At 34.0% G+C, this 26203-nt stretch overlaps 1 protein-coding gene and 2 long non-coding RNA genes across 4 annotated transcripts; all 3 read right to left on the bottom strand.

The window, feature by feature from the left end:
* LOC109335874 lies at positions 291–12503 on the bottom strand. Its single transcript, XR_002106272.1, has 4 exons — positions 12456–12503; positions 1048–2228; positions 583–681; positions 291–457 (listed from the first exon to the last, which is right to left on the bottom strand). It is a non-coding gene; the product is annotated as an uncharacterized LOC109335874 (long non-coding RNA).
* Positions 3191–4305, bottom strand: LOC109335875. Its single transcript, XR_002106273.1, has 2 exons — positions 3474–4305; positions 3191–3398 (listed from the first exon to the last, which is right to left on the bottom strand). It is a non-coding gene; the product is annotated as an uncharacterized LOC109335875 (long non-coding RNA).
* LOC109335870 (PTI1-like tyrosine-protein kinase 1) lies at positions 16361–19849 on the bottom strand. 2 transcript variants are annotated; one of them, XM_019572112.1, is made up of 8 exons: positions 19700–19849; positions 18701–18881; positions 18060–18313; positions 17819–17945; positions 17458–17731; positions 17163–17295; positions 16991–17077; positions 16361–16843 (listed from the first exon to the last, which is right to left on the bottom strand). In XM_019572112.1, the coding sequence occupies exons 2-8, from the start codon at positions 18810–18812 to the stop codon at positions 16721–16723; spliced, it is 1110 nt and encodes a 369-aa protein (XP_019427657.1). In that variant the 5' UTR covers positions 18813–18881; positions 19700–19849; the 3' UTR covers positions 16361–16720. The 2 variants fall into 2 exon arrangements, with proteins under 2 accessions (XP_019427657.1, XP_019427656.1); XM_019572111.1 differs by lacking the exon at positions 19700–19849 and adding an exon at positions 19431–19580.

Genomic DNA, 26203 nt, shown 5'->3' with positions numbered 1-26203 from the left:
ATTGCTTCACATTCAGATTTCAAGACTGAGAGACGAAGATTCGCTCACCAACAAGAGAAGGTATTAGAGTATATTATTGTGTTCAACACAATTATTTCAAGCTTGGAATGCTTAATACATTCCAGCTTGCGGGGGAATGTTAAAATAGTTGAGCATTGGTTAGTTGGTTAATTAGTTTAGTTAGGATAATTAGTTTTTCTATCATTTATATAAAGGATTCAATGTAATTTTGTTATCAATTTTCAATATTAAATGAATAAAACTTTTTTCTTTCATCTTTCTTGATTCATCAAAAAATGTTTTCCATGCCTCCTACCATTTTAACAAGCAGCAACAGCTGCAGACACCATTGTTTCAGCACAGACATTTTCAGGGCCAATGTTTTCAGCAAAATCCAGCAAGGAATTTCTGAGCATCCTCACCATCAATATCAATTGAAGTAGAGTAAGATGGTTCCCTGAATAGAACCGAAGTAACTGGTGATTAGCAATCATTATAACGGGGGTAGACAGTATGATTAAAGGATGCTAACTAGCAGTAATCAACAAGATAAACAAGATTGCTGGACCAAGAAAACCACACCTGCTGCAAACATTTAAGACCAAGTTAATACAAGGAATCCGGAACATTTATTGGGTCAATCGATACTTGGACACCAGAAGTTCTGCATAGTTGATGTAACTGTTCATGTATAGTTATGAGCATGCAACAAACAGTCCACGTGTTATGAGAAGAGAAACAAATTATTTCCTTTCATTAGAGAAGAATATGAAACAATCACTGATATTTTTATTAGTTATTGTTCCTCAATATAAAAAATTCCTAAGTCACATATTCATTTTGCTCCACAACCTTACCACCTTTTTTGTTAGGTTACTTAACGTAACATAGGCCTATCAGTATGATTTCTTCTGAAAAGCACTGAATGAAAGGCAATGCCAAGCTTGACCTAATATACATTCTAACTAAGTTTCCAAAATAATAATCACAAATATCAAATAAATAATATACATTGTTTGATAATTAAGTGAACGAGAGGGGACAGACCTGAATTATATCATTCTCTATGATGTCTTTTCCTGCCATTCTACTGTCAACAATTGCTGGAAATCAAGTATGAGTTGCAACTTGAATTAAAGGTTGGCAAAAGAATATGGAAATTATGAAATGTGTATCTTTACCTACAAAAAAGTGCATCAATAGAATCAAATTTAACTAGGCACCGGAAAGTAAACACCAGCCACAAGCGTACAGTTAATAAAAACTACATCACAGTTGTACATAACAACTTTAAAATAACAGAAATCAAAAGCAACTTATACAATTGTTCTTACTCATTACCCTCTTCCCCTCATTAAAATGAGCCACTATTTTCATCATATTGTCTATGTATTTAAAGCAAATAAGAAGCTCACTGTAATTGTTTTTAGGTTCAACACAACATCCCAGTCAACAATCCTTTGATAGGATTAACTGTGAGATAAGGTTGCACTTATATAGCCTCCTCATGTTGTTCTCCACTTCCTGCAGCTTATTTCAAGTGAGTTGCCATTTCAGACGTGCTTAGGCGAGGGTAAGGCTGTGCACATCTATGCTTCCCAGACCCCACTAGGTGGAGCCTCGTACAATGAGTAGTTATTTGGTACTTGTGTTCTCATCTTGAATTATACCCACAAATTATTCATCCTTAGCAAAGACAAAAGAAAAGGAGGATAAGATATCTCCTTAGCAAAGACAAAAGAAAAGGCAGGCAATTAAGATAAAACAATAAAGCTCTCCAATCCATTTGTATCTCTTCCTAATCAATAAGACTTCATGTTGGGGGGGAACATAAGGTATATTTGCGAGTTGATTCTTTAAGGGTAATGGAGGGAAGAGAAATACATTTCTGACACAATTCTAAAAGTCTTCTCTTTCCTTTCCCTCCAAAATTCAACACACAAAAATACTCTAAACGTGAAGCTAAGAGATATACACTAATGTTAACAAAACATCTCTCCAGTAATGTAAGAAGGCTGGACATAGTTTTTTTATTTCTCATACAAAATTAGTTAAAAATTATTACAATGCAAGAATAAATATCAATAAGCTATATTTAATTATTCGACAAAGTCACCAATCATGACAAAACTTCTATAAAGAAAAGAGTAAATAAAAGATAATGCATAAGCAAGATTAACTTTGAAGGTTCACCAGGGCTATTCAGCTTCAGAAACCAAAGCGGACACCTCTAAAACCATGGGCCTTGACCAGTTCAAAAGTTGCAGAGAGAACATCTTATATGTTCAGTTGTCGGCTTGAAAGATCTAAGCATGCATTTGCGTTCCTGTCATCCAGTGTAGCCACAATTACACTAGCAACTCAACTTCAGATATGTAGAAATATGGGGGAAAATTTCCTGTTTACATTAACTTAAATTTCCTGCATTCCAGTCATCCCATTATTACTAAAACACAAAAAAGGGAACACAAAAGTGAGGACTTGAGAGCTGCAAATCTGCAGAGTGAAGGGGATGGCAAGATACATAAGCAGATGAAATTTGTCATGGAACGCAAGTGCCTTTTCAATATCCATATGATATTGTAACATGATGAAAATAAAGCAAGGAAACAAAAATTCATGATTTAGTTCAAAGCAGAAAATTAGGCAAAGAAAAGTGAAATAATTGAATCAAAGCCGGCCTGGAATCTGACCAAAAATGTTATTGGGGAAAATATGCCAGACTTTCATCAAGCAAACCTATATGTAGACAAATAGTGGAGATGGTGGAGTAAATGGATAATACCTTCCGTTTCATATGTACGGATGGATTTACAGTTTACTCAACTAATTACAATCTTGTTATTTACAGAAAAAGGGAATGAAAAGGAGCTAGTTAGGACAATAAAAGAGAAAGTTTTAATGCTCATGAAGTTGAGTTAAGAATCACTTGCCCGTCTTCTGATGACTTGTTATTTGCTGCTATAATTTTTTCTATTGCCTGACAATGATATACAAATCATAACAAAATTGTTTATTGAAGAGCCAATGATAGCTCATTGAAACTCTACTCAAATAGTCCATAAATAATAGTATTTAAAGTCACAAACCTTTGTCGCCATATCATTGTTGAACCGATTCTCACTTTTTACCAGAAATGTTATAACCCCTATAAGAAAAGAAAGGCAACATAGTGCAACCTAGTTATCAAGCCAAAGAACTCAACAGATATAGATAGAAAAAACATATGTGGATCAGTACGTGAATCCATGTATTTTTAAAAGGATATTCAATAGCAGAATAATCATTACTTCTTCATCTGGAGCAGACCACTAAAGATTAAGTTCCGTTTCTTCACTTGAGACTGTTGGCTCTTTAAAAAGGCGTCGAGCATCCCGATACAGCTAATCATCTAGTATCTGATACCAAAACCAACATATTAACTTATGTATTACCAAAGGTGACAGATGAATACCATAAGTAAACTCATTAACCTTGCACTCAAAGGAAGATGCATTTAGACATGATTGAGATTGTGTGCTGCACTAAGCTCCTGCTCCTTCGTAACAATAGACAATGCAGATCTAACCTGTTAACATGATTTATGTAACAATAAAATCTAACTATAATTTTATAGTAATCACTAAATTTAGACAGCCCAAATATCTGAATGGTAATGCAGCTCAAATATGCAAATATAACAGAGAGACAAGTTAGTAACCCCTTATTTTACAATGTTTCACCAAGGGAGTAACAATAGGCATATATAGGGAATGCAATGGTTATCTTTAAAATGGAAAAAAAATTAATAAAGCCTCTCCTTATTTATGTCGTCCAGACAAGCCCAGGGAGGCCTTGATGATAAATCTCCGGGTTAGATGATTGGTTATGGATGATGAATTCAAAGGAGTTACATTCTCTGGATGACCAGTACAATTGTTGCACCTGACATTTCCATGTGTACTATCAACTACACTAATTGTGACCCCTTCATGACTAGTATCTGACAATTCACCATGGATTTGTCCAGCAGGTATACTTAATTGGACTGCATCAATATGCTGTTCCTCTGAAACAGAGACATTTACTACACCTCCGGACATTTCACACTGGACTTCATAGCAATAACATTTTCTGGAAATCAGTGAAGCTGACTATGCCAGGCATTTCTGCACATATTTACAACCAGCAAATTCTAATAATCAATCAAAAGTAAATTCAGACAGGCAGCAATATTTGAAATATTTGAACCAATGTCGTTACCAACCATATAGATCTGTGCAGGATTTTCAAAATTTGGCATGAAATTGGCATTTACACTGGACATGTTCTTGAGGTGATTTTGAAAACCAGGAGGAAGTTCACATTGTCACAATATACTTTCTAACTAAGTTTCCAAAATAATAATCACAAATATCAAATAAAATAATCTACATTGTTTGATAATTAAGTGAACGAACCTACCCTAAATTATATCATTCTCTATGATGTCTTTTCCTGCCATTCTACTGTCAACAATTGCTGGAAATCAAGTATGAGTTGCAACTTGAATTGAAGGATGGCAAAAGAATATGGAAATTATGAAATTTGTATCTTTACCTACAAAAAAGTGCATCAATAGAATCATAGTTTAACTAGGCACTGGAAAGTAAACGCCAGCACAAGTGTATCAGTTAATAAACTGCATCACAGTTGTACGTAACAACTTACAAATAACAGAAACCAAAAGCAACTTATGCAATTTTTCTTACTCATTACCCTCTTCCCCTCTTGAAAATGAACCACTATTTTCATGAAAATGAATCACTAATCATGTCAACTTCTATGTAAAGAAAAGAGTAAATAAAAGATAATACATAAGCAAGATTAACTTTGAAGGTTCACCAGGGCTATTCAGCTTCAGAAACCAAAGCAGACACCTCTAGACAACTACACAAAGAAAGTGGAACCAGATTATATTGGCATGCACAACTTGCCTAAAACCATGGGCCTTGACCAGTTAAAAATTTGTAGAGAGAACATCTTATGTTCAGTTGCCGGCTTGAAAGATCTAAGCATGCATCTGCGTTCCTCTCATCCAGTGTAGCCACAATTATACTAGCAACTCAACTTAGCAGAGTAAATGGATACATACCTTCCGTTTCATAGGTACAGATGGGTTTACAGTTGACTTAACTGACTTCAATCTGTTATATAAAAAGAGTGAATGAGAAGGAGCTAGTTAGGACAATAACAGAGAATGTTTTAACACTCATGTTCAATGAGTTAAGAATCACTTGTCGGTCTTGTAATGACTTGTTCTTTGCTGCTTTAATCATACAAAATTGACTATTGAAGAGGCTATGATAGCTCATTGAAACTCTACTCGAATAGTCCATAATAATAGTATTTAAAGTCACAAACTTTGTCACCCTATCATTGTTGAACCAATTCTCGCTTCCTTTAATAAATGTTATTAACCCCAGTAAGAAAGGCAACATAATGCAAGTTAGTTTTCTAGCCAAAGAACTCATCATTATAGATAGAACAAACATGTGGGTCAGTGCATGAAACAATGTATTTTTTAAAGGATATTCAATAGAAGAATAGTCATTACTTCTTCATCTCAAGCAGATCACTTAAGATTAAGTTCCAGTTCCTCACATGAGACTATTGGCTGTTTAAAAAGGCGTTGCGCCTCCTGAAACTGCCAATCATCTAGTATCTGATACCTGAACCAATGCATTAACTGTATGTATTACCAAACATGAAAAAGACGAATATCATAAGTAAAGTCATTAACCTGCCCTAAAGGAAGAAGCATTTAGACATAATTGACAGTGCTGCACTAAGCTCCTGCTCCTTTAGTAAACAATAGACAATGCTGATCTAACTCCAACATTAATCACTAAATAAAGTAGCCATATGCCTCACAAGATCGATTAACATGATTTATATAACAATAAAATCTAAACACAACAATCTTGGATGTGGCACATCCACTCACAATCACTAAATCTAGACGGCCCAAATATCTCAGCCAAATCTCTTATTGGTAATGCAGCTCAAATATGCAAATAAAACAGAGAGACAAGTAACCCTTATTTTACAATGTTTCATCATGGGTCTAACATGTAACAATAGGCATGTATAGGGAATGCAATGGTTATTTCAAAATGGAAAAAAAACTAAAACCTCTCTTTATTTATGTTGTCCAGATTAGAAGCCCAGGGAGGCCTTGACGATAAAACTCAATTAGATGTTTGGTGTTTGACCCATCGACAAAGAATTCAAAGGAGTTACATTCTCTGGATGGTCAGTACAATTGCTGCATCTAGCATTTCACCATGGATTTGTTCAGCAGATATGCTTAATGGGACTGCATGAATATGTTGTTCCTCTGAAACATATACATTTACTACACCTCCAAACTTTTCTCACTGGACTTCATAGCATTTACATTTTCTAGAATCAGTAAATTTGATAATGCCAGACATTTCCACACATACCTTTTTATCTAATAAAATTATGGCGCATCAGCAACTCTCTCATCTTCAGACTGGCAGCATGTTTGAAACATTGTCATTACTAACCTCTTAGATCTGTGCAGGATTTTCAAATTTTGGCATGCATTTGGCATTTATACTGAACATGTTCTTGAAGAGATTTTGAATATCAGGAGGCAATTCTTTCAAACGACAAAGGTGACTTCATAGTGTCAGCACTATTTGAACCACCGCCATAAGGCTCATGGATTTGTGCAGCATTCTCACAATGTAGTGATGAAATGGTAGTTGCACTTGGGTATGCTCTTCGCTAGATTGTGAATCCAAGGAGACCATATTATTAGAACCAATTAGACATTGTCTCTACTGAAAAGTCATAAATAGACTTACTCAACATAGTCCCATCAAGTTTCCCTTGCCTAGAAACTCCATCCTGATCATTTGAAGTGTGGGATTTAAGCACCGCAAGAGCCACCTCTCCACTGGGAGTATTTAATGTTTCGCCATCACTTATCACTCCATTAGATGAACATGGAACCAAAAAGTTTCTGTCTTCATGCTCCAAACCAATTACATTTCAATAAGTAACATACAAAAATTATTTTATGCTTTTACGATTATTCTTTTTATTTACATGACAATCTTTAATTAGATTTGTACATCTAAAATGGGACAGGTAATCTCCATTCTTATACTCTCCGCATGAAGACACTGGTTGTGGCCTTGTGGGTGCCTGAGTGGAATAATTAAAAAGAAATTAATGCTTCTCATCACAATCTAAAATTTTATTTATAATAAAATATATTACATTAATACCCTTCATTAATAATTGCATATCATTATGGTTCTCAAAATTTTAAAGATGTTTAATCACTCCAATTTTCATATATTTTAAAATACATAATCTTGATATATATAAATGAGTTATTAAATAATTTTCTAAAATTTAAAATATGAAATGAACTTTTGATCTTATTTTTTCACCATTCTCCATTAATACAATATTGGAAGTGCTTTAATTTTTATTTTCACCCTTCTCAATTAACAAATCTTTTCCTCTTTTAACAATTTAATGTTAGCTGAAATTAATGAAACTTTATATAGGTAAGCAACTCTCTTAATACACTACAAGAAAAATAGAATGTTTCACTGAAAAATAACTTACATCTTAGTATTTGACCACCTCAGTCACTACGAACACATCCAATCAGTATAATGGAATGTGTTTATTTATCTCTTGGCTCGTGCTGATTTGAAAATGCTTAGCAAAAAAACAAAATAACCTAATCAGACTAAACATTTGAGTAAGAAATTGGGAGGGAAATTTGTATGAAGAACTTTGTAAACTTGGTCAAACTATGATATATACACATCATTCATCATCCAAATAATTATTCTTACATAATTACATTACTTTTCATGCATTCAAAATTTTGGCATTTACCTTAATGTTCTCAGCTCCATCATCCCCCATTACAGTTACAAACTAGGAATTCAGTTTTCAGATTGTCCAAAATACCTCACAGAAATAGTAGCCAATATATTCAACATTACAACCTCCTCATCCAGTTCAGTCTTCATGGCATGAATGCCAGCACACACTTATGCAGAAAACCTCTGAGAGAGGAGCAAGTGTCAGCACACAGTGGAGTATCAACTGCAGCACAAAGAGCAAAAAGCCACATGCAATCATTTCTTGTGATGGTGTCTGCAACACAAAGAGCAAGCTAATCCGTTTCCGCAATATAGATACTTGAGAGTAGATCAGTGGGTAGGTCAATTGCCTTACTGGTGCTCAAATGAGTAGGTAGGCCATCCCTGTCCGATATGCTAGCTGATTCTCCAAAGTTGATCCCGAGTAGATTTAAGGAATGAGCAGGTTACAGATAATTTGAACCTTCAAAAGACGAGAGATTCTGGAATAATAAGTTGACAAATAAAGGGACATGGCGTCAGCAACTATAGCACTTAAATGACTCCTAAACTAATGCTTTATTAGCATGGACATCAATTAGAATCTCATGCACAAATTTAAATGACTATATTATGTGTGTCTCAACTCACAAGCTAGATGGGTCCAAAATGCAATGGAAATGAAGGAAAAGGAAAAAGGAAAGCTATATATAGAAATAAGATCTTGAAGAACATACCAGTACATAGCAGTACATAGCAGTACATAGCAGTACGTATATATAGAAATGTACTTTAAGACCCTATTTAGGTGAGTGTTCAATACACTGATCTTCATATGTTAACACCACAACACTCTATTGAATAAAGGCTGTCAAAGGTCAACAAAAATGCCATTAATTTCTTCTCAAAAGAGAAATTCAATGAAGGGAGCCCCAGCTAAATCCATAGAGCATTCCACTAATTCAGGGTCATCAAGGCACAACAAATACCATCCAATTTTTATATTATGAACAAAGAACTCATACTGCATTTCGGGATCAACGTTTAATTCTAATTTCTACATTGTGAATAACAATTGCATATTGAGCAGACTCAGACATTTTGTCCCATCTGCTTTCACACCATGAATACATAATCCATATAACTATTGTATTTCATAGTCCCCCAAAGCATAATCATCCAAATTTCATACTACAATTGCATTGAAGGAGACCAAAAGCTCAAGTATACCATCCCAGTTTTACAATTGAATCAATAATTCATAGAACAATTGTATTTACAACCAGCTAGCTGCCAGCCAATAATAAGAGTCTCAAAACTAATTTAAATTTGTAGGCAATTAAGGTCTCTATACATACCTATAATTGCTTGTAGAAAAGATTGTCTTTCAGCTGATTCTTGTTTTGCTTATACTTCTTTGTCAAACATTACAAACTTTGTTACAAAAAAGGCAACTCCTTTTGTTAGTCACTACTTCAATCTGGCACTAACCAGGACTTAATTCATCAAAGTATATGGACCATTATTAGTTCCAAACCCTCCATCATTCATGAACAAGGATGGGAAGGAAAATCATTGGACTGCCCATGCCTGGATAACATAACAGTGGCTACCCTTTCAAGTTTTCATTACTGCATATAACATAAAAGGTGTGGTCATCGAGGCAAATTATACCATCTCTTTTTTGCATAGTTAATAAAGAGTCCATATTACAACTGTATTTTGGGACATCATGTCCCCCAGCATAGCATCCCAATTCATATTATGAACAACAATTCATACTACAATTGCATTTAAGACCACCAATGACTCAAGTATACCCAATCTTGCACAATAAATTGAAATTTAAATTGTAATTGCATTTCCGGTCAAACATACCACCTAATATCATATTAAGCATTCATCCTGCAAGCAACTTTCATTCTCGCAATCCAAAACAACCACCAGGGTTTCTAAAGCCACTTAAATTTAGATTCATCAAGATCCTTGAATGAAATCATAAAAGCATATCATCCATTTTTATATTATGAATAAAGAATTCATGTTACAGTTTCATTTAGGACAATCAACCAATTAGGGTTTAACTCATCCATATGCCAATTATAAAGGGTCGGAAAGGGCACTCAAAAAATAACTCCAATTATTTATCAATCTTTCTTGATTATGTTATTTGTGTCTTTCTTCACATGTTCCAAAAAGTCAACAGAAGCAGGCAACATGGTAAGAAACAAGAAATCAGATTTTATCTCTTTGTCACGTTTCAAGAAGAAGATTGGAAATTGAGAGAGAAAAGAGAGATAGATGTGGCAGTGACAAAACCATATCAATATAATTCAAAATCATGTCATTTTGTGGTATTTATGAATCTTTCTTTGATTATACTATTAGTGTGTTTCTTCACTCATCGCAAGAAATCAACAAAAGCAGCTGAAGTTCAAATATTAAAGGTGTGACACTGACAAAGGGTCGGAAAGCATAAGAATAAATCACATTTCTCACGTTTCATTATCAGCTGAAGTTCAAGAAATATTGGACTTCAAATTCACCAAATTCTATTCAAGTTTCAACAATTGTCGAGAAATAAAGAACAGAAGTTTTGCATATGTAATCCATGTACCAATTGTCAATTCTAGGGCTTTGAATCGCTTGAAGAAGATGCAACATTCTTGAAATCAACTACTAATAACAGTTGAATTCTCTGGAATAGAAAAAAGAGAGAACAAATAAGTAAGAAAAGTCGGAATCGCCAATCAAAATACCGACACATAAATAGAATTCCTCAATTGCTGAAAGAAGATATTGAAGAGACAGAGAACTGAGATAGAGTTGCCACAAGCTCTCTCTCTCTCTCTCTCTCTGATAATAATAATAATAATAATAATAATAATAACACGCAACACTAACGACTATATATAAAGCCAAGTGAGCGTAAATATGACGCAGAAGTTGACGTAAACTTCACGCCAATATGGGCTTTGGCCCAATACATTTATAAATAAGTTTGCTCTACTTGTTCTTAAAATATAATGTTAACAAAATTATGATTTCTTTATAATATATTTAATATTTTTATACAAAAAATATTATTTTTCATTTGCTTCTCTTATAAATTTTTATTATCTCTATTTATTATTATTAAAATTATCAATTAATGAGGACAAATTCTAATCTTATAATAATTTTAGGGGAATAAATAAAATTAGCAAGGACTACTAGAAAACATAATTAATTGTATAGATACAAGTAACATGATATGTTACCTCTCTTGGATCTTAGAAAAAATGTATACACAAGAGTTTTATATATTGTTATTGTATCATCACAATTCATATCTAATTATCTTTTATTCATCAAAAAAATATAATTTAAATAAATAGCAAATAATATAATGATTTTTTATAAATCTTTAACAATACATAGAAATTACATTCGTTAAATTTTTAAACATATTTTTATAGATACTAACATCCATTCTTCTCTTAAATTGAATTGTTTCTACTTCTACAGAATGTTTAGTTGTGCATCTTTCTTGTTGCAATTTTTTAGATTATTAATTAAATAGGCTAACCCATCAAAGTATTTAAAAAACTGTCTAAATAACAGAATCCACGTTTAAGCTAGACAACAAATCATCATTACAAAAAACTTGTGTTAAAATGTATATCTAGAGTTTGAGACAGTAAAAAAATATTAATAACATACTAAAAACCTCAATCCTAAGTAATTAAAAAATATAAACATAAATAATTATTTTATATAAATTAAAAATATGAAAAATTACCTGTCCATAACTATAGTGTGTTACAAATATCTGTATATAAATTTTCCTTAGATTTCAATTTGTGATTTCTAATAAAGCCCGGGGAAGGTATATATCTAAAGATTTCAAATTAAGTATATTATCAACCTCATAATAATAATAATAATAATAATAATAATAAGAGTTTGCTTTGTTTCTTTTTATAAATAAGATATCAAATTTGAATATTGGAAAAAAAATACTTAAAAGACATAATTTGTTATATTTAGATGTTGTTTTGAAAATAATTTATTATATCATAACAAATTATTAAATTTATGAATCAAACAATATTATAATTTGTTCATTAACAAAATATTAATTTTAAGTCTTTCCTTATTGATTTGTCTGTATTATCTTAACTCCCTATGTCTTTAGTAGGAATTTGATTATCTTTTATTTGATATAATCTCTTTAGCCACGATTTGACTAATGTTATAATTTGTTCATTAACAAAACAATAATTTTAGATCTTTTATAATCGATTCGTCTGGGTTTATCTTAGCATCTCTATGTCTCTAGAAATTGTACTATCTTTTATTAGATTTATTCTCTTTAGTTATTGGTGGCTTCATATACTTTTTTATTTCTCATACAAAATTAGTTCAAAAGTATTATAATGCAAGAATGAATAGCAATAAACTATAATTTATCATTCCTAAAAGTCACTAATCATGTCAAAACTTCTATATCAGTTACTTAAATAAAAGATAATACATAACCAAGATTAACTTTGAAGTTTCACCAGGGCTATTCAGCTTCAGAAACCAAGTAGACACCTCTAGACAATGGCCCAGAGAAGGTGAAACCCAGATTATATATTGGCAAGCTCAGTTGCAGGTTTGAAAGATCTAAGCATGCATTTTTGCTTTCCTGTCATCAAGTGTAGCCACAATTATACTAGCAACTCAACTTCAGATTTCTAGTAATTAGGCAAATAAAACTGAAATAACTGAATCAAAGCCTGCCCGGAGTCTAACCATAAATGGTATTAGGAAAAATATGTCAGGCTTTCTTCAAACAAACCTGTATGTTGAAAATAGCCTTTTTTCATAGGCACAAATGGATTTACAGTTGGAGAAGGAGCCAGTGAGGACAACAACAGAAAAGGTTTTAAACAGAAAAGGCAATGGATACATACCTTGTGATGACTTGTTCTTTACTGCTTTAATTTTTTCTATTGCCTGACAATGATATAGAAATGATAACAAAATGTTTATTGAAGAGGCAAGGATAGCTCATTGAAACCCTACTGGAATATAGTCCATAATAATAGTATTTAAAGCCACAAACCTTTGTCACCCAATCATTGTTGAACCCGTTCTCATTTACCAGAAATGTTATTAATCCATGTAAGAAAGGCAACATAATGCAACCTAGTTATCTTGCCAAAGAACTCAACATATATAGATAAAACAATTGTATGTGGGGTCAGTACGTTAATCCATTTATTTTTTGTAAAGGATATTCTATAGCAGAACAGTCATTACTTCTTCATCTGGAGCAGACCACTTAAGATTAAGTTCCTCTTCTTCACTTGAGACTGTTAGTTCTTTAAAAAGGCATCGAGCCTCCTGATACAGCCATCCATATTTCTATGACACATTGAACCTGAAAACAAGTGCAAAACTTTCAGCACCAGAACTATCAATTCACTAAAAGTCAAGAAGTTAGAGATGGAATAAATATATAAATTAGTCTTCAGTAAAAGCAACAATCAGGTAGGGCATATTCTTCTCATTCATGCACAATGTAGACAAGAAATTGAACTTTTATTGAAAAACCAATGATACAACTTTCATCCTATTAGTGTATGACCAAAGTAGTCATACAAATTTACAATTAATCCTAATGCACAAGATTTTTCATATACGACGTCTTTATACAAGTAGTCATGCAACTGAAGCAGTGCTTAAGTGCACAGATCAGAACAAATTCAACTAATGTGGTAGATTAGATCCTTTTGCTCATTCTTCAATGGACTAAGACATTCACAATTCTCCATCTTCCATTAGCAGCACCCACACCTGTCAGAAATTGAAAAATCAAATTGACACAGTATGAGCTAACAACTGGAGAGAGTTGGATAACAAACAAAAAAAGTGAAATCATGAACAATAAAGTTAAATACAGTTTCACCCACACACAAAAATCATTGTTAAGTTTTTGCATAGAAATAAGACCCATCGCACAAAAAAGGGAGAATGGAGAGAAAGGAAGATGAAATCAATACAATGAAAAAACAATGGCACAATGAAGATAAAATATTTTCAGAACATTGCATGTATGGAAAATACAACTGCAATTGGTGCCACTTTCAGAGAAAGCATCCCATTTCTTATCTCTTTGATCAGAAATGAATTTATATATCAAATTGAAATATATTTAAAAGACAGTGCAAAGAATAAAACATGGTATCACCAACAAATAAATAACTAAGCAAATGCAAACAGAGAGTTCCACATCTTTCATGACAAGATTTCAAATTATTAATGTCATGAATAACCCTATTTAGAAGTATATAAATAATTTCATGCAACAATCAATAAAAACTCATACTCAACACATAAAAAATACTCATTTTAGATTTTATGAATAAAGAGCATTCTAGTAAATTTAAAACAAACAATCATAGCGATATCAAATATATACATAAAATAATCTCAAGAAAAGCTATAATGACATAAAAGAATGAAGAATGGTGGTTACCAAGGATTGGTTTTTTGTTTGGAAGGCACTGAGGAGAGTTGTGAGGTGCAACCAAAGTATCATACTCTTTAGCAACATCATGAGATTGAAGACATTTGTAAATAGATTTCCAGAACTTGCGTTGCTGGCTCACATTCACAAACCTCAGTGCCTCCATTTCCTTTCTTGAATACTTGGCCTCGGCCGCTGCAGCCGAAACCACCGCGTTCTTCATCACAATCAAATTCTCTTTCTTCATCTTCCGTCCTGCTCCTTTACCAACCTTTTTTCTTGATTGCTTGTTCGTTTTCTTTGCTAATGGAAAAGTGGACCCTACCAATGCAGTTTCATCGATCATTTCGATCCCAAATGAAGGGATAACTGATTCCAACTCCTCCAAGAGTCGCTTCTTCTTCAGCTCCACTTCCGATTTTGAAGAATCAAGAACGATGTGTTCTTGTTGGGATTCGGTAAGAGGAGGAACAGCATTACAATCTGAAACATGAGCCATAACTCTGAAAACGATATACGCGCACTATTTCGAATCTTGAAATTGTACACTTTGCTTTTTTGGTGTGAAGTTAGGGTTCATGGATTGGAATTGGAGGGTTTTATATAGGATTCATATTCATATCTTCATTTCCGTTATAAACATTAATCACGTGCTCTTTGTATTACATTACCGCCAAATATATGTATATATATAAAGAAAGCTCATAAAAGGTATAATAAGATAAATAAATATTATGCTAGATAAGGGATGATAATATATATATAATAGTCTAAACATAAAGATAATTGAGAAAAAATGTAAAGGATATATATCGTGAAGATAATTTTATATTCTAAATCAAAAAATATGAAAAGTAAACTAATCATATTTAGATGTGATTCATTACCTTGAGTCAAACTCATTTACTTTGTTTTTTCAAACTAATCATATTTAGATAATGAAGATTTGATTTGAAGTTTTGAACTACAATAACACCTTTATGTAGACAATCTTGTTAGAAAAATGATTATATGGTTGACAAAACTTTTTCTATCAAAAGTTGCAATGATTTAGGCTGATATTCTTACAAATTTGGTTATAAAACTTTTTCTAAGTGTGGCTATTGGGTTGTACAGTTTCTTTTGGCATCCTTCACGTCCCACTTAATGTCATAATAGTTGGGAATTTTTTTTAACTCCAAGAGTTAGCAAAAAATGAGTTTCAATATGCACCAGTATATGCGTCACCTTCTTTTGTCTTTTAAAGACTACAAATTTACTTTGAAATCCTTCTTCCTCATAGTGAAGCTAACCCAATGAGAAACTTCCTCCAATTCTTATAGCCATCTCAAAAAAAATGGGAGATGGGTGGCACTTTCCATTTGGGTTCTCTCTACCACTTGTTCTCTTTCCCTCGAGTGTTTTGGCTTCCTATCTATGAAATCCACCAAACTCCCAAGAGTTGTAACCAATATATCAACAAGAGTATACCCTCTAGTATCTAGTAGAGGTTGACAGCAGCAACATAGCCACATGCATAATCCAATGCAACTTGCAAAGCAATGCTTGAGTTTGAATATATGAGAAGAGAAAAACTTCAGTTTGTTTGTGAGAGAGAGCAGTGAGGAATGTATTATAATAGCCGGAACTTGATCTCTAGTATCTGATATTTCTTAGATATTAGCAACTAAAGGCCTTTAATTTTCATGTCCACATGTTTGATCTCTAATTCTCTTCCTACAAGTGTCATATAGTTATTTTGAAATTTTGATTATTGAAAAATATTATCCAATTATAGTCCAATTTGTTAAGAAATAACATACACAAATTGGCTTCATGTCTAATGAGTAATGAGTTCAATATCAGAGAAAATTTAAAAGGGGTAGTAGTGGTGGTGCTCCAATTCCAAGTAAACCAAAACATGCAAAATAAGGGTATATACTACTATTGCAGGACTAAGCATGGAAATTGCAAAAAGAATTATAAACATATTACCAAAAAAGAAAAAGAAAATATACTCTCCAATATCAGTGCCATGTATCACCTTAGTTTGATCGCAATAAACAAATAATGAATATGGGAAGATCAACATTTCACCCACACATATCTCCACCACACACTACAGATACCCATTGTTAATTATGGCTCTATAGATTGCAGCACTACAAGTGCTATACCAGAAATACTTGGAGTTTAACAATAACATGAATCAGGCCATTCCAATCTTACACATCCAATCTCATGAGAAAAATAATATATATTATAAATATATATGCAATATCTGACAAAATATGGAAATAATTGAATCAAACTGTGCAGAAGATGCAGAATTCAAAGAGAGGTTAAAAACTCAAGTTTATTTGCTTCAACTTTCTGGGGCAGCAGGTGCGGGAGCCTTCAAAAGTGGTTGGAGTGCTTTTACAACAATGCTCATGTTTGGCCTAAACTCTGCTTCATACTGCACACACAGTGCTGCAACAGCTGCAAGCTGCATAGTCAAGGGTAATTAAGTACAGTCAGTGTCCATTTCGAAAGGGAAGACCCAAGGGACATGATTTTGTCTGATTGAATGTGGCATCTGCATCAGCATAGAAAGAGAAAAGGATATATACAGAGAGAGGGGAGAGAGAGATACCTTAGCAACTCCTTTAGGGGGATATTCTCCCTTCAATTTTGGGTCGACACATTGTTTAACTTTATCCTCACTTAATCTGGGGGTAGCCTGCAAAATCATCAACGTCAACAAAATATCGATTGGTAACGACCATTGGTAAATAACTGATACAGGTATAAGCAGGAAAACTGACCCATGTGACAAGACTTTGCTGTCCACGAGGCATGGTATGATCAACAGGTTTTCTTCCTGTAAGAAGCTCAAGAAGAACAACACCAAAACTGTAGACATCACTCTTCTGAGTCAACTGGCCAGTCATTGCATATCTGTAGAGTTTGCCAAGACAACAAAAGCTAAGAACCAATAAAACCATACAAAAACTCCAAAATGAGGCAAAAGAGGAAATAAATAGCATACACATCTATGAATTCAAGGGGAAAATAAGAGATGATATGTAAATGAAAAGACAACAAGTTCCAGGAGCTTACTCTGGAGCATGATACCCAAAAGTTCCCAGCACTCGAGTGGAATGAAGGCGTGCAGCCATGTCAGGAGCCTGATTTGATAGGTTAAAATCAGCTATCTTAGCCTTGTAATCTTCAAAGATAAGCACATTACTGGATCTGATATCTCTGTGAATAACAGGTGGTTGAACTTTCTCGTGTAAATATTCTAATCCCCTTGCTGCATCAACTGCAATTCTAACTCGCTCTATCCAATCAAGAGTTGGCCCTGGTTGTGCCCCTTGAACTCCCTTTCTACCTGCAATAGAAAGAAAAACAATCAAAATCATGAATGGAACTATTGAGCTATGAAATATACAATAAGACAGGACATGATATCACATACCATGCAATATGTCATGAAGAGAGCCCATAGTAGCAAACTCATATGCAAGTACACGGAGATTTCCTTCAATACAATAACCTTGCAACTGAACAAAATTGTCATTTTTCAATCTTGAGACCATGGAAACCTGAAATAGGAAACATTGAATAATAAAGCTATTAAACTAGGAATAACTATACAAAACCAACATACTTTCAATTTATAAACTATAATAGTTTATTTGTTAATGGCAGAGACATGCCTGAGTCAAAAACTGATTATTTGTTTCAGGTTCCGATGAAACATCAAGCTTTTTCACAGACACAGCTTTTCCGTTGTTCAAGGTTGCATAATACACCCTTCCATATGATCCTTCACCAATCAACGCCTTTGATCCGAAGTTGTCAGTCTTTTCTTTCAGCTCATCTAAAGATAACGCTGGAACTTCAATGGGAGGTGGTGCCTTCTGTGTTTCAAGTTTGATAGGAGCTGATGCCTTTGAGCCTTTGTGGTTGCCTGAAACAAAAAGGTATTACAATTGAGGAATCTTTACTACGAAAGAAGCCATCCATCTGGGTATGCTTAACTATCAAGACAGTAAAAGTTTGAATTCAAAGCTGTTAAAGTATCTATAAATCTAGAACTAGATAGAAAATGAACTACAACAATCAAAGCCTCTTTTAACACTAGGTGGGATCAGCTACAACTGGAAGCTAGATGTTCAAGTGACCAGTTTCAAGGAAGAAACAGAAATGCATTCCTGTTTAGCAATTAAAATTAAAAATGCCTTGGAATTAAACTATTCTATTGATACCCTTTCGTTGTTAATATATTTAATTCCTTCTCAAGTAATAAACAAAAGATGGAAGAAAAAAATACAATGGATTAGATGAAGAAACTCACCATCTCCATAATTTCCTGGGCTTTTCAGATGCTCATTTTCATTTGATGGGTAAGTCTCTTCCACCTGAAAAGTACAGCAAAGCCACCGACGCATCCTTGTCTTCTTATTCATATTTAAATTGTCTTTGCTGCGATTTGAATTCTCCAGGCGGGCAAAGTAACCAGGAGGAGAAGCATGTGCCTACATAATGCCATAGGAAGCATGAAAATTCAATCAACGACATTATAATTAGAAACATAGTTACTTCATAAAAGGCAACAATTAATTCACGGCAAATAATAAATAGGACGCTAATAGTGGGGTCTGGGAGGGTAGATGTAGGAGCCTTGCCCGACAATTGAAGAGGTTGTTTCTAGGCACAAATTTTAGAATATAAGGTAATAACTGTCGCAAAGGTTGCTAAAAAAAACTTGATGATTGATGTGCTCATACAAATGCAATGCCTTACAGTTTCACAATAAGTGTTTAAATTGCAGAATTTGAAAATGGTGACAGGAATTTCACCAAAAGGATCGCTCAACAAGATATTGCAAATGGAGGGGCCTTAAATAAATTATCAGCTTATAAGTATCAAAATAATTCGTTGACATAATTAATTCAACAATCAAATAATTTCAAGTTGATATTAAAAAATGGAAATTTGGCGCAACAATACTAAACAATCGATAGAAGACTCATGCAACAATAGAAAGTACAAAATTCAGAATTGCATGCAAAATGAATGGTTACCAGATGAGAAGGACGATGGTGAAAATTTCTGGCGTCCATTCAAAAGGACGATGGTGAAAATCAGATTGAAATGAAATGAATCCAAATCAATCGGATTAGAGAAAATGGAAAACACCGAAAGAGCCCAAAAAAATTAGGAGATGAGAAAACAAAAACAAAAAGAATGAAAAAAAAGAGAAGAGAAAGAAAAAAATAGGTGAAGCTAAATTAGGCAGAGAAGAGAATACGAAATTAAAGGTAACAAAAGAAGAGAGAGAGAGAGAGAGTACCTTTTGGGTAGTTAGGGTTTGTTTGGAATTGAAATTGAAATTGAAAATGAAAATGTGAGGATGGAAATGAATGAATAGAGAGACAGATGATGTCTGTTACTCAAGTTTTGGATTTTTGATGCCAACGAATGAAGAGAGAGACTACCAGGTAAGCAACGCGGCTTAACAACCCCTTTTACATTTTAAATTATTATTACTAATAATAAATCGCATTTAAATATGTGACCGTTTTATCTGTTTTAAATTTTTTTGTGTTTGACAACAAAAATACAATAATTCTAAGACTTTAACTTTTTATGTGTATACATGTCTTCCCATTCACTGAATTAATATATCTTGAGTGTGATGATGGAGAAGGTGTAACTCATTCTATCATTTGTGCGTTGGCTGATTTTGTTATGAAGACTACTTCCAACTCCAACCTTCATTCTCTTTAGGGACATCAGAGGTTCTTGTGCTCCTTACTTGTTATTACCTTATAAAACTACTCATATTTTAATATGACTTTAAAATCTACCGTTAATTTGTATTACTTTTATTTGAGAATCAATGGTGGTTAATAAATCAATAGTGAATGATTTGCTAACAGTGTAAAAATCATTTAAAATATCGGTGTATACATTTTAAATTCTTTTAATATTATTATCAACCTTTGTTACCATAGGCATACTAAATGTACATGTCTTCAGCTAAGAACTTTTCTATATGGAAGTTTTTTATATACAATATAGTCCACTAGATGAAGACTATTTTTATACCACCTAAAAACTTCAACTTATTTAATGAGAAAAAATGTATGCGCCATTATATAATTTTTTTATATATTATTATTGTATCATTAATCATTTACATTTTAAATATCACTAAATATTCAAAATAATAATAAAATAAATAATAATAATATATTGAAAATGTATAAACCTTACGCTCATATTTTAGATATTAAACTTTGGTATAATATCTTATCTACATTATGCAATACCTTATGTGCTAAACAAAAAAAGTACTGTTTTTAATTCTATACAAGTATCAAACCTGTGACCATTTCACATATGATATCAAGTGAAAACACAATTACTATTTAAATATGTTATATAAGTATGAATTTAAATGGGAGGGAATCTTGAAATATAAATTGTATAAATAAAATTTTATATCATAGTATATATATATATATATATTTAAAAAGTGAAAATTTCACAATTAAGTGAAAACATGGTTATTATTTAAATAGTGATGGAAGTTTTTGATAAGTTACTACTTTTTTATCATCATTTAATTTTTTTTCTTAGAGAAAATCAAATTGATGAAGGGTTGTTCATAGTAGCAATGGGACCTAGACTTTTATGTCCTCATTTACATGAGTTGAAATTTACCTTTGTCTCCGTTTTTGTTGTCAAACAATAAAAAATATTGAAATTTTATAAAGCACACCGGTCGCAAATATCAACAGTACGGCAAATATCATACAAAATAATTTGACAAATTTTAATTTGATTTTGAAATATTACTATTTATGTAATAATTTTAAAATTGATTACAATTTTACTCATTAAAAGTGTAATATGCTTGTTTTTTACTTTAATTCTGTTGGGATGTTTGAAATATGTTATTGTGTTAGTTTCACATTGTCTAATATTGAAATAGAGTAGAGTAACCTGTTGGGAACAAACGAACAATTAAATATTAAATAGTACACAGACAAGAGAATAACAAAAAAGATTTGGTAACGAGGTTCGACCAATTGTGTTTACATCCCGGGAGCGTTGAGCGGCTACCACTATATGTTATTAGAGAATTAAGATTAGTGTTTGACTATTCTTCTCCTTGTTATATTAAGTTCACATAACATACATATATAGCCTCTACTCCAACTCCTTTACATCAGTCCAAACCCATAACTTGTATTGTTGTTATCTAGAGATGTGAGTCATTGCACAACAATCCACACCTTGGCGAATATCATCAATCTCCATCTTCCGTCATTGGGTTGGGGGCGCTCCATAGTCCAGCATTAGTGAATGTTTAGCAAGCTCATGCAATGCTTGAACTTGTCCACAGTAATCGGTTTGGTTAGCATATCAGCTGCATTTTATGAAGTGTGAACCTTCGGCAATAGTATCTGCTCACAAGCTACCAACTCCCTGATCTTGTGAAATCTTATATCAATATGTTTGGTGCTAGCATGATACACCTGGTTCTTTGCCGAGAAGATAGCACTCTGACCATCACAATGCAGCAGAACTCCACCTTGCTCAATGCCTAACTCATTTACCAACTCCATAAGTCATATGACTTCCTTAGAAGCTTCACCAGCTGCCATGTACTCTACTTCAGTTGTGGACATAGCAACAACAGACTAAGCTGATGATCTCCACATAATTGGTTCACCTACAAGGGTGAAGAGAAACCATGTTGTGGACTTTCTATCATCCAAGTCTCCTGCATAGTCTGAGTCAACATAACCAATAACTGAAGGCTTACTTTGTTGGCTGCCAAACATGATATCGAGACCTGTAGTCCTCTTCGAATATGTGAAAATTCATTTGACTGCTTCCCAATGTCGCTTCCCTAGTTTCGACATATACTTGCATACTTGACTAACTACTCGTGCCAAGTCCGGTCTAGTACAAACCATAGCATACATCAAGCAACCCACTGCAATGGCATATGGAACCTTTGACATGTATTTCTTCTCTTCATCTGTCTTTGGACACTGATCTAGGGAAAGCTTGAAGTGATTTGCTAATGGAATGCTCACTACTTTAGCATTGCTCATATCAAATCTCTCTAAGATCTTTTCAACACAGCTTTGCTGGGAGAGCCATAGTTTTCTAGCTCCCCTATCCCTGTGAATCTCCATCCCAAGAATCTTCCTAGCAGCCCCTAAATTATGAATCCCCATCCCAAGAATATTCCTAGCAGCCCCTAAATCTTTCATGTCAAACTCCTTACCTATCATGACTTTCAGCTCATTGATATCACTTAAATAATTAGCAGCAATCAACATATCATCAACATAAAGTAACAGAAAAATAAAAGAACCATCGTCAAGGCTTCTGACATAAACACGACAAACATACTCACAATGCTTATAACCAAGCTTCAACACATAAGTGTCAAACCGCTTGTACCATTGTCTGGGAGACTGCTTCAACCCATATAGAGACTTTTTTAACTTGCAAACCAAGTGACTCTGTCCAGCTGCACTGAACTCCTCTGGTTGTGTCATGTAAATTTTCTCCTCTAATTCACCATGGAGAAATGCATTCTTCACATACATCTGTTCTAAGTGCATATCTTGGTTGGGCACTAAGGCAAGCACTGTCCTGATAGAAGTGTGTCTCACCACTGGGAAGAAAATCTAATTGTAGCTGATCTCCTTCTGCTGTGAATACCCTTTTACTACAAGACGAGCCTTGAACTTTTCCTCTTCTTTTTCTGATACTGCTGGCTTCCTCTTGTACACCCACATGCCCCCAACTGCACGCTTGTCTGGGGGCAATGGAACAAGCTCCCAAGTTTGGTTCTTCTGTAAAGACTCCATCTCCTCTATCATGGCACCCATCCATTTTTCTCCTGACTGTTTATAGCCTCTTGAAAGCTACATGGATCTCTTGAACTGATATGGAGAGCAACTGAAGCCATATCCTCAAAGTCATATCTCTCTGGAGGTTTGATATGACGTCTATCATTGTCTATGGCAAATAGATACTACTGCACACCTGAACTCTCCGCCTGAAGATCATCATATTCTTGACTTGAACTAGTACATGGTTCCTTGCCTTTATTCACCTGAATCATTTCATTACTCACTGAAATCATATTTGATCCCGAAATCTCTCCATTTGGCATGGGCACCTCTGTCAAAATTGAATGTTTCATCATGAAATCCTCATCAAACACTGCATCTCTACTCAACACCACCTTTCTAGAAACTGGATCCTATAACTTGAACCCTTTCACACATTGGTATATCCAATAAAGATACACCTCTTTGACTTAGGATCAAGTTTAGATCGTTCATCACTGGGTACATGTACATAAGCAGGACAACCAAATATGCGTAATATATTATAATTGACTGGGATATCTATCCATACTTCTTCTGCAACTTTACCATCCAATAAAGCATGTCGTGATCTATTGATGACATAACATGCCATACTAAGTGCATCTGCCCAAAACCAATTGGAAAGTCCAACATCCAGTCTCATGCATCTGGTCCTCTATTCATCCTCTCTGCAACACCATTTTGCTGAGGACTCTTCTTCACTGAAAAGTGTCTCAGAATGCCACGTTCCTCATAGAATTTCTGAAACTGTGAGTTTTGTACTCCGTTCCATTATCTGACTTCATGTATTTGATTTTCCTACTAGTCTGGTTCTCTACCTTTGTCTTCTAAACCTTGAACTTGGCAAAGACTTCTGACTTATGCTTCAGAAAATATACCCAGGCTTTGCATGAAAAGTCATCAACAAAGGTAATAAAATATCTAGAATCTCCAAGGGATGGTTCCTGAGTGGGTCCCCATACATCAGTGTGGACATAATCTAGAATGCCCCGAGTCCTGTGTTGGCCAGCCTTGAAACTAACTCGTGTCTGTTTCCCAAGTACACAATACTTGCACAAATCTAGCTTGCATTTGTTGACTCTCCTCAACAGTCCTCTTTTGCATAGTTCTGTCATGCCATGCACACTCATATGTCCCAAACGCATATGCCATAATTTTGTAGCACCATGGTCTGAATCTATTGAGATCTCTTCAGCCACTCCAACAACTCTACCTACAACTATTATCCCTAACAACTTGTAAGTGTTCCCTGTGGTCCTTTTACCCTTCATCACAGTTAGAGCACTTTTGCATACTCGAAGAATATCACTGTCCCCATCAGCTCTATAGCTAAATCCTTTGGCCTGCAATGTCCCCAAAGAAACCAAATTCTTCTTCAAATATGGTATGTGCCTAACCTCACATAATGTCTTCACTACACCATCATCCATCATAATTCTGAGTTCTCTCATATCAATAATTTCACATGCTTTATTATTTCCGAGATACACAAAACCAAAATTGCCTACTCTGTATATGGTGAATCATTCTCTGTTTGGTGTCATATGGTGGGAACAACCATTGTAAAGTATCCACTCATCTGTATTATGATTTGATGATACAGATAGTATATCAACTTCACTATTGTAACCAGAGTCATCTTTATGTGTAACATTTGCAGATGTAGATACTCTATCTTTCCACACCGACTTGCTAGGACTCCATTCATTGGGACAATGCCTTTTGTAATGCCCAGTCTGTTTGCACTTCTAACACTCTACTGGTGTTCTGTTCTTGAAATTTGGTCTTTTCCCTTTGGCAGGACCTCCTATGCCTTGTCTCTTCCCACGCGCTTGGCTCCCTTTCACATATAGACCATCACCCTGAGACCCTTCACCTACATTTTGTCTTCTCTGAATGTGGAACATAAGTGCATATATGATCTCATCGAGTTTGATTCAGTCTTTCCTGTACGTCAACGTTGTCACCAAGTGTTCATAGGCATTTGACAAAGAACACACTAATATTATTGTTTTGTCCTCATCATCAACCTTCACATCAAGTTTCTGCAAGTCATTGATCACTTGATTAAAATTGTTGAGATGTAGTTGCAAATCAGCACCTTCCTACATCTTCAGGCCATAGAGTCTCTGTTTCAAATACAACTTATTTGTTAGAGACTTTGACATAAACCGCTTCTCTAATGTCTCTCACACCTCTATTTGTGACGTCAGATCCATAACATGATACATCACCTCATCTGATAGACAGAACCGTATGGTTCCCGCAGCCTTCTCCTTCAACTCTTCCCAATCCAGTTGATCCATATCCTCTAGTTTATTCTCACGTAGCGCATTTGATAGACCTTGTTGAGCCAACACATCCTTAACCCTCATTTTCCACAATCCGAAATTAACAGTTCCATCGAACCAGTGTTGTTAAAACCGTACCGGTTATCAAACCGGTCAGGGTACTGGTATAGTGGTACAGTGGTTCAACCAGTGGTTCAGTAATTAAACCGCATGCCGGTTAAACCGGACATACCTACTTATATTTATATATATAAACCTATAACAAAAAAAATTCCAAATAGGTAGCTCAAATTTATAATCAATATTTATAATGTACTCAAAATTCACATAAATAAACAACTTTAAGTCTTTAACAAATTCAAAGTCTAAATTAAAAAACATATATCAATCCAAAAGTATCACTTAACAACCACAAAATATAAATAAATGACATAAGTTCACAACTCACTCTACAAAACAAATAAATTTGGAGTTTTCATATTTAACACCAAAGAGTCAAAGTTGTCTCATATGAATATTATAATTTTCTACCAAATCCTATCTTCAGATAGTACTCCAAGATTACACAAATGTCACTGAGATTACACACATGTCACTGAGATTACACACAAATGTTAGGAACCAAAATGTGTAATCTAA

Source organism: Lupinus angustifolius, chromosome LG20, assembly GCF_001865875.1.
Source record: "Lupinus angustifolius cultivar Tanjil chromosome LG20, LupAngTanjil_v1.0, whole genome shotgun sequence".
Classification (NCBI taxonomy): Eukaryota; Viridiplantae; Streptophyta; class Magnoliopsida; order Fabales; family Fabaceae; genus Lupinus; species Lupinus angustifolius.
This window is presented reverse-complemented; position numbering and strand designations above follow the sequence as displayed.